The sequence below is a fragment of the Bos grunniens genome, chromosome 3 (genome assembly GCF_055505025.1).
Source record: "Bos grunniens cultivar Pamir isolate PY7600 chromosome 3, Bosgru_T2T1.0, whole genome shotgun sequence".
Taxonomy (NCBI): Eukaryota; Metazoa; Chordata; class Mammalia; order Artiodactyla; family Bovidae; genus Bos; species Bos grunniens.
The window spans coordinates 7,725,796-7,744,892 of record NC_141167.1 but is presented as its reverse complement, the minus strand read 5'-3'; the positions used below and the strand labels follow the sequence as shown (position 1 = coordinate 7,744,892).

The window sequence follows — 19,097 nt, the reverse complement described above, 5'->3', positions numbered from 1 at the left end:
CCCCCCGATGTTCGCCCGGGCCTAGGCTTGTATTTCCTAGCTCCTTGGTGTTTTCTCAATTATCCCCATGGCCTCATGTGGTCTTTCTGGTGTCTTCTGCTGCAGTCTCTTCCAAGACCTTAGAGAATGCTCTTTTCCATGCGCCGATGGAAAGGCAGCTTGTTATTATCATTCCCCAATCTGCTCTCTGCACTTGCCAGTTTACATAAGTGGGTGTGTTTTGTCTTCCCAACAGTCCTACATGTTGGTGGCCTTAGTCCCACGGGAGGCGGTTCATGGTGACCTAAAGAGTCAGTGACAGGTAGTGTTCAAGTCCTGGTTCCGTCACTCGTGTGCTGTGTGACCTGGGATGCAGTTGGCATCTTAGCCTCTAAGTCCTGCTGCAGGTCACATGGGTGTGGCACCATCTTTTCTGACAGGTGTGTCACCAGCCGGCAGGCCAAACTCGCACGCTCAGTGGAGTCCAGCGGGACTCCTGGAGGGCCAGACGCTTACATCCACTGCCTTCTCTAAGATTCCCAGGAAAAACTCCTCATCCTCTCTTCCAGATCCAGACTTTCTCCATGGCCCCCATTCTAGGCTGTTGCCCCCGGTCACATAGATGCGTATCAGCCTCTCAATTTACCACACACCCCCTCCCCCACCATTTCCTCCCTGGTAGCCATGTTCGTTTTCTACGCCTGTGACTATCTCTGTTTTGTAGATAAGTTAACTTTTTACCACTTTTTAGATTCCACATATAAGTGATAGGGCTTCCCTGGTGGCTCAGCTGGTAAAGAGTCTGCCTGCAATGTGGGAGACTTGGGTTCGATCCCTGGGTTGGGAAGATCCCCTGGAGAAGGGAACGGCTACTCACTCCAGTATTCTGGCCTGGAGAGTTCCATGGACTGTGTAGTCCATGGGTCGCAAAGCATCAGACACGACCGAGTGACTTTCACTACAAGTGATACCACATGATACTTGTCTTTCTCTTTCTGACTTGTTTCACTTACTGTGATAGTCTCTGGTCCATCCGTGTTGCTACCAGTGGCTTTATTTCGGTGAAATATGAGTCAGTGAATTAAGTGTGATTCTGAGGCTTATGCCCAGTTGGGTAGAGTGTCTTGGAACAGTGCCCAACACAGTGCCCGGTCTTCACCTCGTGGCCCGCTGGGGTGCCTTGGTGCTGCCCTTCCGAGTGTCCTCACCTTGCCTGTTGGTTGCTGCATCCTCAGGTACCACGTACGACTTCTCCCACTGCACCTTCACTGGGAACGAGTCCAAGCCCCTGTGCGTGGAGCTGGACGAGCACAACCTGCCCCGCTTCCCCGAGTGGATCACCATCCCCCTGGTGTGCATCTACATGCTGTCCACCAACATCCTGCTGGTCAACCTGCTGGTCGCCATGTTCGGGTATGTGCTCGGTGACGTGCTGGACGTGCTGGGAGACACACTGGACGTGCTCTGAGATACACTGGACGTGCTTGGTGATGCACTGGCTGGGTGTCCACGCGATTCCAGGCCCCGTGCTGGGCTGGGCTGGAGGCACTGGGAGGGAGGCAGCAAAGGTCTCCCTTGAGGAACGCATGTTGGAGGTCTCTAGGGCACTGGTGGTCTAGGGTAGGGAGAGGCCTTGAAGGGACTATATTACAAATATAGTGTGTCCCTGTAAGCTATAACATGAGCTTATTTGACCCCAAAGACAGATGACTGTGACCCCCTCCAGCATGTTCAGACTATTAGATATCCTCTTAGCTACCTCCCCCGAGCATCGCGATGCTGGCCTGCCAGTGACTGCATCCCAGCTCAGCTCAAGGTCCTCACGTTCTATGGAGTCAGATGGATGGTTTCCAGGGCTTAAGGGACTCAGCTGTTAGGTAATCACTGCTTTAAAATGTTGAGTTTAAGTACAAGTCCAGAGCACAGGGTCAGGAGAGTGATTCTCTTTGGGGCTTGTGTCTAATAAGGTTGGCGTGAGAACTCGATGGGACTCTGAAACATTTTTATTGCCTTTGGCCATTCTCTTTAATACATTTAGAAAATCATGTTTGTCTCACCCCTTATTCTTTCTTAAGAGGGTTTCAGAGAGCCTCATGTGTCGGTTACAGTGGAAGTACCTTGGTTTTTTATGCTGTTGCTGTGAAGTAGCTGGTTATATTGAGTACATGAATCCTGGCACAGAGAGAGACACATAGTTTAGAAACAAAATATAAATTAAAAAATTATTTGTTAAACCTTGGAGTGAATGAAAACTATAGTTGAACCCCCAAACTGGGAAACTATGACAGACAAGAAATACGTTTGATTTCATTAAACAAATGTTTTAGGTACAGGGGACCGCAGATAGAGTCACGTGATAAATGATAGCCTGGGGGCAATCTTCGCCTGAATGTGAGCAGAGGCTTCTAGTTCTTAAGATAGAATGGGCTCCTGCACACTGGAAAAAGAAAGATGAGCCAGTAGAAAATGGGCAGTTTAGTTCAGTTTAGTCGCTCAGTCGTGTCCGACTCTTTGCGACCCCATGAATCGCAGCACGCCAGGCCTCCCTGTCCATCACCAACTCCCAGAGTTCACTCAGACTCACGTCCATCGAGTCAGTGATGCCATCCAGCCATCTCATCCTCTGTCGTCCCCTTCTCCTCCTGCCCCCAATCCCTCCCAGCATCAGAGTCTTTTCCAGTGAGTCAACTCGTCGCATGAGGTGGCCAAAGTATTGGAGTTTCCACTTCAGCATCAGTCCTTCCAATGAACACCCAGGACTGATCTCCTTCAGAATGGACTGGCTGGATCTCCTTGCAGTCCAAGGGACTCTCAAGAGTCTTCTCCAACACCACAGTTCAAAAGCATCAATTCTTCGGCGCTCAGCCTTCTTCACAGTCCAACTCTCACATCCATACATGACCACAGGAAAAACCATAGCCCTGACTAGACGAACCTTTGTTGGCAATGGGCAAGGGGAATGCAATTCAGAGAAATTTAAATGGTCCCTAATCATATGGAAAGGGGCTCACCCTTGTTGTGGGAAAAGTCAGATGAAACCAAGAGCGAGGTGCTGGTTTAGGATCCGTCAGGTAAACAGACATCACAGGAAGGGTTGGGGGTGGTTCTGGGAGTCTGCCTTGTCTCCAGCTTTTGGTAGAGTGATCTGAAAATAGCTATTAAAAATATACAAACCTTTGGCCCAAGTCCTTCACGTCTGGGAATCTTTACTAAAGGCACATATGTAAGAGCACTTATTAGATCCATCATTTGATGCCTGACGATACGGTGATGACAGAACAAAACATGTTCTAGCCACAGCGTGGAATACTATGCAGCCCTTAAAAAGAAAAGGTGGGGCCTCTGTTTATTGACTTGGAAGGATGTTTTGTTAAATATAAAACGCAAAGTGCAGACTTATTTTAGGTTATAATCTTATTTTCTGACAATAAAAAAGAAATTTAAAAAATCACCATGATCACATATTACTTCTATAATTAAAAAAACAGTCAGTTGTCACCCAGAGTCGTGAGGGGTGCCAGGATTGTAATCGAGGGTCATCTTTCTCTGTTGGTCAGTGGCCCGCCCTGGAGTGAGGCTGGGTTGGGGGGGACACGTGCCTCTGGGGACATCACACATCCATGGCACTGGGCAGCGAGTGGTCATCCGGCCTTCAGGAGCACAGAGACATCTGCCTCTAGTCCAGGTGCTTCCAAAATGTCACTGCTTTGCTTAAAATTCTGGCAGTATTTTAGTATTTCCCCACAGTGTTCGGGGTAAATTTCAACCTCCTCCAAGGCCGTCTGTGACCTGAACTTTGAAAACACCTTAAGGATTCTGTCCGCAGGCATCCCACCTGTTCATCCCTGAACGAGGTGATCTGTCCTGCCTGACACTTTTGCAGATGTCACCGCTCTGTCGGCATCACCTGTTCCATCTTGATGGCTCCCTCCCCCTTCCTCCTTATCCTCTAAGGAGCCCAGCAGCATCCTTGGCCTGAGTGGTCCATGTGCCCTCCCTTCTGTGCATAATGACCCCATGCACCCTCTTCACAGCCATAGCCTCCTCTCCTTCCAGACTGTAAGCTCTGGAGGGCAGAGACTGTGTCTGTCTCAGTGCCTGGCCCTTCCTGGGTTTGTTCCATGGATGAAAGAACAGAATTCGTTCTGCTTGTAGTTCCTTATTCGGTCACCAGTGAGGAGCTTAGCTTCCTGTTCTGTTAGTCAGGCTGAAGTGTTAATAGTGAAGTCACTCAGTTGTGTCTGACTCTGCGACTCCATGGACTGTAGCCCACCAGGCTCCTCTGTCTATGGGATTTTCCAGGCAAGGGTACTGGAGTGGGTTGCCATGTCCTTCTCCAGGGGATCTTCCCGACCCAGGGATCGAACCCAGGTCTCCCGCATTGCAAGCAAATGCTTTACTGACTGAGCCACTAGGGAAGTGTTAATGGTGAATGTCAAATGAGTGACGGGTTCATCACACGGATAACATCTGCTCTGTGTCAGGTGTGTGGGCCACGGAGGTCACGTGGCCATTGGTCCCACTGGCCTTAAAGAGGGAGTGTGCAACCACTCCCCTCCCTCAACCATCACTGGCTCTAACGGGGTCCTGAAAAGGACTTAGGGATCCAGATACCTGTATTGCTTAAGGGAAGCTGGACCATGTCAGGCCGCCAAACGTCCCCAAGTCTGAGCTTGCAGAGAGAGATGGCAAGAGGAGTGATTATGTATCCATGTGAGGGCAGAGAAGGGAAGACCAAGTCCCAGACTTGAAGCAAGAGTGGGGAGGAAATGAGATGACTGGGGTTCTATTTGACAGTGATAGCCTCTCCTGTCAACCTTTATGTTGAACACTGGGCTGCCCCTGTAAAAACCAACCACCGATATAACATCTACAACCATTCAACAAAAAGGCTGACAGCTCCCAGTGCTGTGGACTCTGAGTGACGTGAATTCAGTAGGTCTCAAGAGGCAATGTGGAGTAGTGCTTAGAGCTTGCCTGAGTCTGTGTGCTGTGACTGTGTGTGTGCACGCACGTGCTCAGTTGTGTCCAACTCTTTATGACCCCGTGGACTATAGCCTATGGCGGACGTCTCTGTGACCAGGCTCCTCTGGCCATGGGATTCTCCAGGCAAGAATACCAGAGTGGGTTGCCATTTCTTCCTCTAGGTGTTCTCCAAAGCCATTCTTCAGGATTGTATCAGTTTGTAATTCATTATGCCCTTGACAATCATAAAATGATAGAATTTGGAGCTGAGAGGGACAGGAGTCTGGCCTATTTTTTTTGGGTCAAGGAAGTGGAAGATGGGCAGCTCAGCATCTGCTGTGCTGGCCACACTGCGGTCCAGCTTGCTGTGTCCATTCGAGACTTCAACCTGAGTGTTTTCCCCATGAGACCTGAGCCGTTGGGCTGTGCTGGCCACACTGTGGTCCAGCTTGCTGTGTCCATTCGAGACTTCAACCTGAGTGTTTTCCCCATGAGACCTGAGCCGTTGGGCTGGGCTACAGCCCACTGTTGCCTCATTCAGTGCTTAAGTGTAAAAGCTGGAGGAGTTCCCTTCCCAGGGGGGCTTCCCAGATTCCTCTTGGGCTCAAGCAGAGGCCTTTTCTTTGTTAATCCCTGTCTGGGCACTTGAGAACAGTCCCCTTGCTATCCTTAGGCTAACTGATCAGAACACTGTCTTGGAAGATGGTTGTAATGGTTGTTCTGGGCTTCCCTAATAGCTCAGCTGGTAAAGAATCTGCCTGCAATGCAGGAGACCCTATTTTGATTCCTAGATCGGGAAGATCCCCTGGAGAAGGGACATGCTACCCACTCTACTATTCTGGCCTGGAGAATTCCATGGACTGCATAGTCCATGGGGTCACAAAGAGTCAGACACGACTGAGCGACTTTCACTTTCACTTTTCGAGCCCACAGCTCTGGGCTATGACTCCCATCTGGCTTCACATCAAAATATTCATGTAACAGCTTAACTGTACACAATGGCAGCCTTTTGAACTCAAAGTAAATGAACACTTGGGATTTTAAAGCGATATTGGAGTGTTCTCTAGATGGTATTCAGCAGGGAAAGGAAATGGATGTGAACATCTGTGATTATTCCACATTAAAATTATTGATCACAGGCCATGTGAGGCTTATCAGAGCACGGAGTGAACTTAGTTGTCAGTAGATGACTCGGGGTCATGTTAACACACAGCTGAGGGGCCTGCAGGTACTGGGTCCTGAAGATCAATCCACCAGAGGCTTTTCTGCTGAAACGGACCCACAAGACATGCCCTGTCTAGGGTGATTTCTAAGAATGATTTTTTAGTCTTAGGACTAATGTATGTTCGTTACAAATATGGAGCAGAATAGGAAAAAAAAATATCATGTGGTACAGACTTAAGCGTTGGGGTGACTTCATTAGTCCCAGGCAGGCTACTGAATCAGGATGAAAAGGGAGCAGATAATGCTAATGATAATAATAGCTAATATTTATTGATACTTTATTGGGGTAGGCACATTCAAGTGCTTCACATGTGTGGCCTTGTGTAAATTAGTCATCATTTTTGTGTAGGCGTGGCTTTATAACCATTTATAAATGAGGAGTTGGAGGCAGAGAGAGGTTAAAATCTCTGCTATTTGAGACGTAGAGAATGGACATGTGGAGATGGGGATGTGCGGTGGAAGGGGAGGCTGGGACAAATTGATGGAGTGGGGCTGACATATATGCCCTGCCGTGCTCTGATGACCTAAGGGAGCAGGGAGATGGGGACCGAGTAGGGAGAGAAGCTGAAGAGGGAGGGGATGTATGCTTACCTATGGCTGAGTCGTGTTGTTCAACAGAAGCTATCACAGCATTGGAAAGCAATTATATTCCAAAAAAAAAAAAAAAAGAGAAAGAAATCCCTGCTATCTGAGGGTGATGGGCACGAGGCATAGTGATATAAGACGATGTGATGTGATACAAACAGTATAAACAGCACGAAAAGGCTGTTGACAAAGGATCATGGTGCTGAGTGGGGGTCATAACTTGCGACAGATCCCAGGTGGGCAGCAGTGAGTGGGTGAGACCTTTGCCCTTTGAGGTTGGGTTGGAGAGGGAGAGGGAGAGGAGATAAATCGGTCTGGGGAGGACCAGCGACTACAGAGGGGAGGAAGTTGAAGTGGTAGGTTATGGAGTCTTGTCTGCCGTGGCAAAGAATTTGGAGTTTTTCTTGCAGATGAAGGGAGGTGTTCATGGGTCTCTACACAGGCAAGCCAGAGAAAGCAATGGCACCCGACTCCAATACTCTTGCCTGGAAAATTCCATGGACGGAGGAGCCTGGTGGGCTGCAGTCCATGGGGTTGCAAAGAGTCGGATACGACTGAGCGACTTCATTTTCACTTTTCACTTTTCACTTTCATGCATTGGAGAAGGAAATGGCAACCTACTCCAGTATTCTTGCCTGGAGAATCCCAGGGACGGGGGAGCCTGGTGGGCTGCCGTCTATGGGGTCACACAGAGTTGGACACGACTGAAGTGACTTAGCAGCAGCAGCACACAGGCAAACAGCATAATCTTAGTTGTGTTACTTTGACAAAAACAAACTCAACGTTTAGCATCACAAAAACCAGTGCCATGAAATCGCTGACTGTCTCTTACTGGTCTCTTTGATGCATTTTTGGTGCTGCAGAGTCAGAGGGGAGCCTGGATGTGCGGAAACATTTTAACACACCCGCTGGGGCACTGCATGGGTGCAAAACGTCAGGGTGATCCAGGGTCCTTGGATATGGCTAGTGTGTCGGGCAAAGAAGGGCAGGTGGAAAATGCCTGAAATCTGTGAAAAGCTTGGAAGAGAGGTTGATCTGCTTGCAGTCTAGCTGGCAAGTTTTTTGTATTGCAGGTTTTTCTAGATTCTGACATCATTTTAGCGTCTACTTTTTCTTTGTGAATTTTTTGCAGACTTTCCATTCTGCTCTGTGGATTGGTCTTTCTTTTTTTTTGTTTTTACTACCAAACGGCTTTAATTACTGATCTTTAAAAATCATTTTAACATCTGTTGTATGAAGGCCCTTCATTAGTCTTACTTAGACTTTTCCTGGCTTTTCTTGTATGTTTAATCAGATGGAGGGCCTAAGGCTTATCTTCTGAAATCCGTTTTTCTTTCCTATTCCAAAAAGTTTGTTAATGAATTTTATTGTGCTGATGTTAACTTTGTAGATTCATTTAGGGGAAGCTGAAATCTAAAAGAAGTGCCAGAAAAAAATGGGTTTTTCTCCACTTAATTACATATAGTTCCTCAGTTTTGTGGACTTTTTCCACGTGGATATGGTCAATGTTCTGTACATTTTTTCCTAGCCATTTGTGGTTGTGAGTGATATAGTTTTTCTATTATGTTTTTTCGATAACTGTTTTTTGATGTGTAGGGAGGTTATGAAATATAACTCATTTTGGAATAAGTCTCTTTTGTTATTGTTCAGCCGCTAAGTCATGTCTGGCTCTTTGCAACCCCATGGACTGCAGCATGCCAGGCTTCCCTGTCCTGCACTATCTCCTGGAGTTTGCCAAACTCATGTCCACTGAGTTGGTGATGCCATCCAACCATCTCATCCTCTGTCACCCTCTTCTCCTCCTGCCCTCAATATTTCCCAGCATCAGGGTCTTTTCCAATGAGTTTAATAAATAAGAAACAGGAGGAAACTTCCATGATGTGATGAAAAGAAAAGAGAGAAAAAAATAATTCCATGTCTCCTTACTGAATTCTTTTTTTTCTCTCTCTTTTCTTTTTCTCATGTCATGGAAGTTTCCTCCTATTTCATATTTATTAAGCTCCTTCTTTCTTCTACTTCTTTTTTTCCCCTCCTAATCAGAAATGGATGTTGCATGTCGCCAGAAAACTTTCTAGCAATAATTGAAATGGTATTTTTTCTTTTGATCTATGATGTATTATGAAAATGATGAATTACATAAGTGACCTTAATATTTAGTCATCCTTTTGTTCTTTGGTCAGGCACATTACTCTTTTAACGTAATGCTGAATTTCAGCCATGTGTATTACAAGGCTATCTGAATCCTAAACATTTATCTCTCAGTAACATTTTCACTGTCAAGGGATGTCTGAGGGTTCGTCTCTCCTGTCTCTTCATCCTCTCGTACTCAGCTGCTCCTAGGGGACAGAGATCCTGCCGGCTGGGTAGCTGAGGGCACAAGATATCACGAGAGATGTTTAGTCAAAGGGGACTGTGCTCAGATTTCCTTGGTGCTCCAGTTGTTAAGATTCTGTGCTTCCAATACAGGGGGCGTGGGTTCCATCCCTGGCTGGGGAACTAAGATCCCACATTTAGCGTGATTCAGCTAAATGTTTTTCTTTAAAGGTGGAGACCTTGCAGAATTTCTCCCAAGGAAGACACTAGATGGCCAGTGCTTGGCAGGGAGAGTGAGGACCATCAGAGTTGGGTGGATGAGAGCCTGAACCTGAGGGAGGGGCCCTGAGCTGCTCTGGACATTTGGGTTTGCTGAGGGGGTTGAGATGCATCGACAGCAGAACTCAGCCTCTCCTCTACGGAAATGGAAAACCATGTTTAAGAACATCAAAATCGTTCGAGCAAAGTGCTTTGAAGCAGTGCCCAGTTATTAGCCTGCCCTGGGTAGTCCTTATGTCTTTTTGACGGAGGCTGGGGCTGACTTGAGAGAAGAAGAGCAATCTAGAAGGTCTAGGGTGAGATTTGGCTCCGGGTCACGTTTATCCTTTTCTGCTGCTCTCTGGGGGAAGGTGGGCCTGAGTAAAGGTGGACCTCAGCATGGTCAGCCCTGGAAATGTGTGATTTCTGCAAAGCGGCCTTTGGGTATTCATGTCCAGTAATCAGCCAGCTCGTCTACAACCCCTGGGATGCGGATCAGGGCTTTTACTGCTTGCCCAGGAGAGGAACGCTGCTCACTGGATCCACCTGGACCCTGAAGTGCAGAGGAAGCAGTGGTTCCAGCTGGGGCTCCATGGAGCTTGCTGGGTTGTCCTGAGGAGCACCTGGGACAGAGACGGGAGGCAGAGTTCTTCAAGGTGAAGACTGCTACCAACACCAGCCTCTGTTGTGGGCACTGGTCTAAGTGCATTTTAGACCAGGGCTTGGCAGCCTTTTCTGTATGTGCCAGCCATGGTCTGGCTTCGACCAGAAATGCGGAAAGAAGCCATGCCTCATGATCCTGCACCATCCCCTCCTCTCTGCTCATGGCCCCTTACAGAGCAGTTTTGGCCCCTGGGTCACATTGCCAGTTCCTTTTCTAGATGACCTGGGAGGCGTGAGATGTTTTCCTTTGCCTCTGAGTGACTGGTGAGGTAAGATGCCAATCTCTTCCCACTAGGAAGGACCCTTCTCGGCCATAGTTCCACTCAAAGCTTCCCAGGAAGAGAGGGACGGTTCATGTTCTCCAGCTCTAGGCATCCTGAGTGTTCCTCCCTTCAATAGGAAGGAGTAATTCCTTTTGGATAAAACTTAAGAAGACAACATTTGATGCAACTTTTTTTTTTTTTTTTAATTTGGGGCACTGCAGTAGCAATCGGCAGAAACCATTTTTGGGTGCATAGATAAGGATTTAAGTTGCTGCTCCCAGGGCATTACCATTTGAATGGTGATACTGGTTCTAGCACAAAGAATAGAGTAAAACGTGATTCCTGGCAGGCTGCCCGCCTGGACTTCGTTAACCCGGGCGTGCCTGCCGTCCTCTCTCATTGCAGCAACAGAAGCCGGCGGTGTCCTTTGCAGACGCAGAATCAGCAGGGACTGGCCAGGACAGATGATGATGCTGGGTGTTCGTCTCCGAGCAACCTGACCTACATTTGGAAGAAGCGGCAGCTTCCCTGCTGGGTTCAGTTTGCTGCACGCTCACGCATCACAGTCCTGTCTGCTTTTCACCTAGAGAATCTACCACGTAAAGATGACACATGATCAATCAAGAAACCATTTTACATGCCTAGTCTGGGAGGTTATGGATAGTAGATACTCAGTAAATGTGAATTCCCTCCACTTTAAAAACCACCCCCTATTGAAGAGGCATTCCCTGCAAAAGCCTGCCCCGCACAGACCCCAGGACCTGGAGGAGTCTGATTCATCAGTCAATGCCAAGATAAGAGGAGCTGAACTTACAGGCAAAGCCACAACCGTGCTCCATGTAGGTTAGGGCTTTGCTTGTGTGTATGACCATCACTTGCCTGAAGATATTTAAGTCTTAGGTGGTAGTGTGGCAGAGAGCAAGAGTGAGGTCTCACAACAAATGAATCCCATTTGGCCTGCCTGAGAAGTTTGGCCTCTGAAATTTTTACCCAGAGTTTGGAGAATTTAATCTATCTGCAATCAGGGTTTGCTTGGAGGTGATTTCTAAGCATTCACTGCTACTTCTTTGGCTCTTAATGGGGTGGTTTGGTGTTAGCAGTAAAACTGTCTTGGATGATTGAACTTCAGTGAATGGTAGAATGCATCACAGTAATCTTTTACTAAGTAGTCCAAGCAGATCAGCGATTCAATGGACATGAACTTGGGCAAACTCCGGGAGATGGTGAGGGACAGGGAAGTCTGGCGTGCTGCAGTCCATGGGGTCACAAAGAGTCGGACACGACTTGGTGACTAAACAACAACCACCACCAAGCAGGTCCTTTTGAAACAAGCATAACCCAGAACACTCATGCGCCACGTCATGCGATGGCATCGAGCAGTGACAGGGCGAACAGGCTCTGGAGTGGGTCGCAAGGTCCAAATTTTGGCTTCATCACTTCCCAGTTGGGCAACTCAATTTACCTACCCTGCTTCTGCCTCAGTTTCCTGATCTGTTAGTCATAGCACTTATATGTTGACAACAGGGTCTGGTAGATACAAGTGTTGGCTACCTTGCAATCTTGGTTTAATTTGCAACTGGTAAGTCAGTAGTATAATCAGACATTTTCCCAGTAAATAGACATCCTAATTTTCCTTATGGGGATCTCTTTCTCCCTATGAACTGTGATTTACACAGTGGGATGGTATTGTAAGTAAAAACCCAAGCCTTATTATTTCACTCACATATAAGCATTTTCCCAAAGTATAAAAGTTAGTTATAAACGTAATTTTTAATGACTTGGATTAGCCATAATTTGTGATACATTTTCTTAGTGTTGAACATTTTGGTTGTTCCATGCTGCTGGGTGGATGGTGGGGGCACCAGACACCTATGATGTATAACCGTTTCTATATTCTCTTTTCTCAGTGTCTCCTTATTCTTAGGTTAGATTTCCAGAAATAAAATCAATGGGTCAAAGGGATAAATATTTTTAAGGCCCTTGATAAATATTAACAAACGGCTCTCCCAGATCGTTTATAATTAAACTCCCACAATGACGTAGGCAAGTTATTCCTATGAGAGTCATCCTCTTGGGCCTCTCAATATGAAACACAATACCAGAGTAACGGACAAAGAGAACCCTTGAGAGGTCTTGAAATAGGAATCATTTTAAAGTTCATTGGACAATCTTTTGTGATTAGCAACAACAAGACAAAAGCCAGATCTAATTTTGACCCAGCACGAACGAAAGAGTGCCTGAGTTGTTCAGGCTCTGATACCAGCATGGATTTTTCTCTCCTGTGTCAGTGAGAGCTTGATACCGATGTCGCCGTATCCGGCGCTGGAATGGCCAGGCCTGTGGAAGGCTGAGTCTCGACCCTCTCTCCCCTCCCGCCAGCTACACCGTGGGCACCGTCCAGGAAAACAACGACCAGGTCTGGAAGTTCCAGAGGTACTTCCTGGTGCAGGAATACTGCAGCCGCCTCAACATCCCCTTCCCCTTCGTGGTCTTCGCCTACTTCTACAAGGTGGCCAAGAAGTGCTTCCGGTGCTGCTGCAAAGAGAGGAGCACGGAGCCCTCCGCCTGCTGTGAGTAACCCTTGCGCCGGGGCCCAGAGGCGACGGTTCGTTTCTGGGAGGGTGTCTGGTCCACATCTCAACGGTGGGGTTAGTCACAGTTATTTCAGCACTCACAGTGGTGTGTCCTGAGACTTCTCTGATGGCCCAGTGGTTGAGACTGAGCTCCCAAGGCAGGGGCGGGGGGCCTGAGTTTGATCCTTAGTTGGAGAACTGAATGAGATCCCACGTGCCACACAACCGAAAAAAAAAAAAAAACAACCCAAGTGTTCGTCTGTGAAGGTCAGGCATCGAGTCCCCTAGTGACTTAACTCAGGAGAAAGAGTAGATTAAGAAAGACATCTAGATCTGCTGGGACAGCCTTGTTCCAGGGGGCTCGCTTTTGGACGGACATCATAATGGTGTAAGTAGGATGTTGAACAAACACAATGGGTGGGATAGTGTCAAAATGTGACTTGGTTCTTGCTCTCTGTTGTTTCCGTGACATTTATTCTCCAGGAAACCTTAGGTCTGATTCTGGCAAGGCTCATTGCTGCAGAAGCCAGTACTCGAGAAACCAAGCACCACACTCGGAGAGTTGGAGAATCAGGTTTATTACACTGGCGGGCCCAGAGGAGTTAACACTCTCAGCTCTGAGCCCCGAATAAAGGGGTTACAGAGTTTTTATAGACAGACTGTAGTGGGCAACACTAGCTGTTAATAGGCTGGTTTAAACTAAGGGGTTTCATGCATGCAGGAACAGCAGTCAAGATGGGGAAGGGGATGCCTGGCCTGGACAGGCATGATTAAGCAGGTTTGCAGGGGCTGGGCGATTGCAAAGAGCAGGACAAGGGTGAGTGAGATAAACTCAAGTTCCTAGTATTGCACGTCCCCACCTTCTGAGACTACGTGACCTACGTGATCTAGTCTTTGCAAGGGGCGAGCTGAGTTACAGAAGGCAGAACGAGAAGGAGGTTATGTCAAATTTTAACTTTTCCTCTTCATTCGTGACTTTTCTGGTGGCTCTTAGAGAAAATCTTCCGATGACCTTACTTGGTTAAAGAATCTCAGTTTAGGAATTGGGACCCGCTGTCCAATAGATTAACCAGCCCGTTCACCGTCTTCCAGAGGGGAGGCTCCGCTTAGCACCCTTCTCAGCTGGTGGACTCGTCAGGAAGGGTGGGCCACTGGCTTTCCTCTCTCCCTGCCTCCTGCCCACTCACTCACCAGCTGCCCTAACTGGTCTTCTGTGGGTTGGAGCGTGGGAGAAGGGAGAGGAAAGAGCAGAAACCCTCTGTGGAAACAGTGGCGCTGCCGTGGGCTGGCTCCGTGCCCTCTGGCCTGTGCGTGTTTCCAGCTGACCCGCGATCGTGTGGCGCGTGGTGGATCCTTCAGCTGAACCCTGCCCGACCCCTGCACACCAACCACCGCTCCTGGGGTCTGGCAATGCTTTCTCTGGGGGCTGCTCCCCGACCCGAGCCTCTGGTCTCCAGGGGTGTCTTCTGCACACTCTCCCACACCGCCTTCTGGAAGGCAAGAGTCCACACGGCCGGGGGTTTGCTCTGTCTCTCTTGCATGCTTGCCCACCTCCTCAGCCCTGTTAGACTCTAGGCAGGCAGTTCCCCACCAGCCCCTCTGCTCGCCCCGGCTGTGGGAGCTGGACTCTCTGACCATTGACCCTCGGTCACACCTGGTTCCACCATCTTTTTGGCTGCAGAGAACCCACATCCGGCTCTCTCCCCCGAGATCCTAGGGTTTCCTAATGCCCCTTCCTTGAGCCACTAAGCTGGGCAAGTCTTCCTCACCCACAAATGTGTTTCCATCAGATTCAGCCCAAGGGAGAGAGAGGCCTATTTTCATTCCTCCGGATGTTTGGACACGAAGAAAGAGTGGGAAAGAGCACCACCGGCTCCTGTAGCTTGTCCTCTAGCCTCAGGCTTAAGTGGGGGCTCCATCTCGGGGTGGGAGTGGGGCGCAGCTGCAGGGCAGACGTCTGCACATTGATGGGGCCCAGACCCTTTGGGGTCCACACGGATCTTTCCATTTCTTTTAAAAGTCAGAAGGAAAAGCAATAATTTTTAGGTGACAGAAAATCTATTGGTACATGTGTGGGAAGCCAGCACTTCCCTTGTGACTCAGACGGTAAAGTTCTGCCAACGATGCGGGAGACCCAGGTTCAGTCCCTGGATCAGGAAGATTCCCCTGGAGAAGGAAATGGCACCCCACTCTAGTACTTTTGCCTGGAAGATCCCATGGTCGGAGGAGCCTGGTAGGCTACAGTCCACGGGGTCGCCAAGAGTTGGACACAATTTCACTTTTACTTTCATATATGTGGGTGCATGTTCAGTTATGTCCAACTCTCTGTGACCGCATGGACTGTAGCCTGCCAGGTTCCTCTGTCTTCATGGAATTTTCCAGGCAAGAATGCTGGAGTGAGTTGCCTTTTCCTTCTCCAGGGGATCTTCCTGACCCAGGGATCCAACCTGTGTCTCCCATGCCTCCTGCATTGGCAGGTGGATTCTTTACCACTGAGCTGTCCAGGAAACCCCTGTTGGTATATACTTGTCTTTGTACCAACCCAGTCATATAATCTTTTAAATATTTTCTTCATCCAGGAAGGGGCCCATGATGGCAGAAGTGCCAGTGCTGAGGGCCTGGGGTGACTGACTTATCTCAGTAAAATTAGAAGTCCTGTATCCCAGGGACTCCATCAGTTCAGGGACTCACAGAGGTCATCAGTGGCTCTGTGTGCTGCCTAGGGATGCAGAGTTGATGACCCAGATTGGACTCAGCCCTAGAACCTGTGAGATTTCCATTCTCTCTCTTTTTTTTTTTTGAGGAAAAGCCAAGAAGGGTCTCACTGAGTCTCTAAGAAGATCTCTTGTATCTTATCTAACAACTCCATGAGACCTGGTTGCTTGAAACGCTACTATTTATCTGCTCACTGACTGGGCTTCCCCCGTGGCTCAGACAGTAAAGAATCTGCCTGCAATGTGGGAGACATAGGTTTGATCCCTGAGTTGGGAAGATCCCCTGGAGGAGGGCATGGCAACCCACTCCAGTATTCTTGCCTGGAGAATCCCCGTGGACAGAGGAGCCTGGCAGGCTGCAGTCCATGGGGTTGCAAAGAGTCAGACACGACTGAGTGACTAAGAATGCACGACTACCATCATGGGATTCATGTTTCATTTTGGGCCAATCATTCCTGTCTTTCTAATATATCCCAAATATTTTGATGATTCAGAAAGTAAAAACATGAATTTTACTAACCTAGATATGATAATTGGCTGTAATTAAGAAAAATTTAATTTGCTAAGAACCATCATTTTTTTGTTTGATTCCTGCAAAGAAAAATGGGGGAAAGATACTCAGGAATATGACCTTCAGTATTGTTCATAATTTGCTTCTGTGTTACTCCTGCAGCCATGATCCCCTAAAGTCTGGCTTTCAGAATGTAAATGTACAAGGACCCCCATCTCATGTCACAGTTTAAAGAATCCTCATTGTCGACTCTTTTAACAGCATTATTTCAAGATGTTCAATGTCACTTTGGGGATGTCATTAGCTATCGAATGTATGTAATTGCCTTTCCTAATGAGGAAAAGTGTTTTGACAATTTGGATAAGTTACCATCTTTCTTCTCATTGTTTTGCTGTGGAAGACAGAGTGAGTAATTTCTAACCAAAAGAATGAGAAGTCTTTATATCAGGAATGGGAATTGAAAGCTGAGACCTGGAATTTGTACTCAAAGACTACACCCAAAGATCAGGGGCATGTCATGAAGCGTCTCAGAACTACCTTTGAGTCTGTTTTGAAGCTATGTCATGGATGAATGTCTGTAGAACCTGTGGGAGGGCTCAGGGGACCAAACCAAGCCTGCAGACTTGGAGGCAAATGCAAAGTAAATTTAGGAAATGTGTTGCCAACTAGAGTCTTTGGCAACAAGTTTCATACTTCTTCCTGAGTGGTTACAGAGGAAAAACAAATGATGGAGAAAGGTTGTGGGGAGGAAGGTTTGATGAAGTATGAAGGAAAGTGAAAATGAAAGTAGAAGTCACCTAGTCGTGTCTGACTCTTTGTGACCCCCTGGACTATACAGCCCATGGAATTCTCCAGACCAGAATACTGGGTAGCCTTTCCCTTCTCCAGGGGATCTTCCCAACCCAGAGATTGAACCCAGGTCTCCCGCATTGATTGTTTGCCAGTTGAGCCACAGGGGAAGCCCAAGAATACTGGAGTGTGTAACCTATCCCTTCTCAGGGGATCTTCCCCACCCAGGAATCGAACCAGGGTCTCCTGCCTGCATTGCAGGCAGATTCTTTACCAACTGAGCTATAAAAGCCATGTCTAACAGTTAGTGCTGTCTGGAAATAATTTGGTGCCTTGTGAGGTAGGGAATTCCTCATCACCAGTGGGATTCCAGCTGGGGGTGGGGAGGTAGAGGGGCTCCATGGGAGGAAGGTCTGCTCTCCAGCCCAGAATCAATAGAATCAGGAGACGTGATGTATGGGTGAGGACAGATCAGTCCTTTGGATTCAGGATGGGCTGAGAAGGCAGGATAAGATGCAGATATCCTCCCCAAACTTATTTGTGATTAAGCATAATAAGAACGTAAATGTAGAAAACAGGCATGTGGACAAACGGGGGCTGAGGAAGGTGAGTGAATTGGAGATGAGCTGTCTGGTGGCCTCCCATTCCCGTTCCATTTCTGTATTCTTCCTGAGACTAAGAGCTGTCTGGAGAAAGTGTCGTTGGCTCACTGTTCCTCCAATTGTGGTGAGCCCTTCAAGGAGACAGGTACAGAATAATACCACTCATTCTGACATGTTGCTTTCTCTAGTTGAAGCTCCTGTCCACTTGCTGGCCAGGTTTGGGGATATGTTTTCATTCATTCATTTATTTTTTATTGGAGTATAATTGCTTTACAATGCTGTGTTGGTTTCTTGGTAAGCACACACACACTACCCTGTGTAAAATAGAAAACTAGTAGAGAACCTGCTACAAAGCACAGGAAGCTAGTTCAGCGCTCTCTGACGACCTAGAGGGGTGGGAGGGGTCCCAAGAGGGAGGGGATACATGTATGCGTATGGCGATTCACTTTGTTGTACAGCAGAAACCAGTACAACATTGTAAAGCAGCAAAGCAACATTTGTTGGTCAGTTGCTCAGTCGTGTTTGACTGTTTGTGACCCCATGGACTGCAGCACGCCAGGCTTCCCTGTCTTTTACCATCTCCCAGAGCTTGCTCAAACTCATGTCCATCAAGTTGGTGATGCCATCCAACCATCTCATCCTCTGTCATCCCCTTCTCCTCCTGCCTTCTGTTTTTCCCAGCCAGGGTCTTTTCCAATGAGTTGGCTCTTCGCATCAGGTGGCCAAAGTATTGGGGTTTCAGCTTCAGCATCAGTCCTTCCAATGAATATTCAGTGTTGATTTCCTTTAGGATGGACTGGTTTGATCTTCCTGCAGTCCAAGGGACTCTCCAGAGTCTTCTCCAATTAAAATAGATAAATAAATAAAGTGAAAACAAATCCCCCAACCTGGCCAGCAAGTTGACAGGAACTTCAACTAGGGAAAGCAAAGAAGGCAGAAATGAGCTGTGTTCATCTGCACCTGTCTCCTTGAAGGAGACACCACAATTGGAGAAACAGTGAGCCAACGACGCTCTCTCCAGACAGTTCTTAGTTTCAGGAAGGAATAAAGACATAATGGGGGGTGGGGGTGGAGGACAGAATCCTCCAGCCACTATGCAATGATGACAGAAGACAGGGACCCAAGAGCCTCTTTACTCCCTGGAGATTCTGGGGCATCTGGTCACCACCTGCCCTTTTGTCTTTCTTTCGGGATGGCTAATTCCTGAACCACAGCATTCTGTGGCCGTCGACTCCTCTCACGGTAACTCATTTCCTACATTTACTTTGCATTTGCCTCCAGTGATAGGAGAATCATGGGGTTTAAGCTTCACATGGCTCTTCTTTAGAGAAAAATGCAAGATTTTTCGAATAACTTTTCAGAAAAGGTAGAATCCAAGCTTCCCTGTTTTGTACTTTTGGGCCGATACTTTCAAGTGATGGTAAAATGTATGCTACCCAGTGATTACAGTTTTATAAAACCCATCGCTTTTCATGAATGAAAAAGTATTTATTTATAGAGCATTTGAAAAATACAGAAAAGCTCAACTGAGGGCAAGAGCAGATGGGCTTCAGACGGTAAAGAATCTACCTGCAATGCGGGAGACCTGGATTCGATCCCTGGGTTGGGAAGATCCCCTGGAGGAGGACATGACAACCCACTCCAGTATTTTTGCCTGG

The 19,097-nt window shown here is 47.7% G+C and overlaps 1 protein-coding gene across 5 annotated transcripts in view; it reads left to right on the top strand.

Moving 5' to 3' along the window:
- Nucleotides 1-19,097, top strand: part of TRPM8 (transient receptor potential cation channel subfamily M member 8) — a 92,246-nt gene that overhangs the window by 57,215 nt on the left and 15,934 nt on the right. For all 5 annotated transcript variants that reach the window (XM_086376956.1, XM_086376952.1, XM_086376975.1 and 2 more), the window contains 2 exons: nt 1,215-1,392; nt 12,630-12,820. In XM_086376956.1, coding sequence (XP_086233082.1) covers nt 1,215-1,392; nt 12,630-12,820 — 369 coding nt within the window. The remainder of the gene's footprint in view (nt 1-1,214; nt 1,393-12,629; nt 12,821-19,097) is intronic.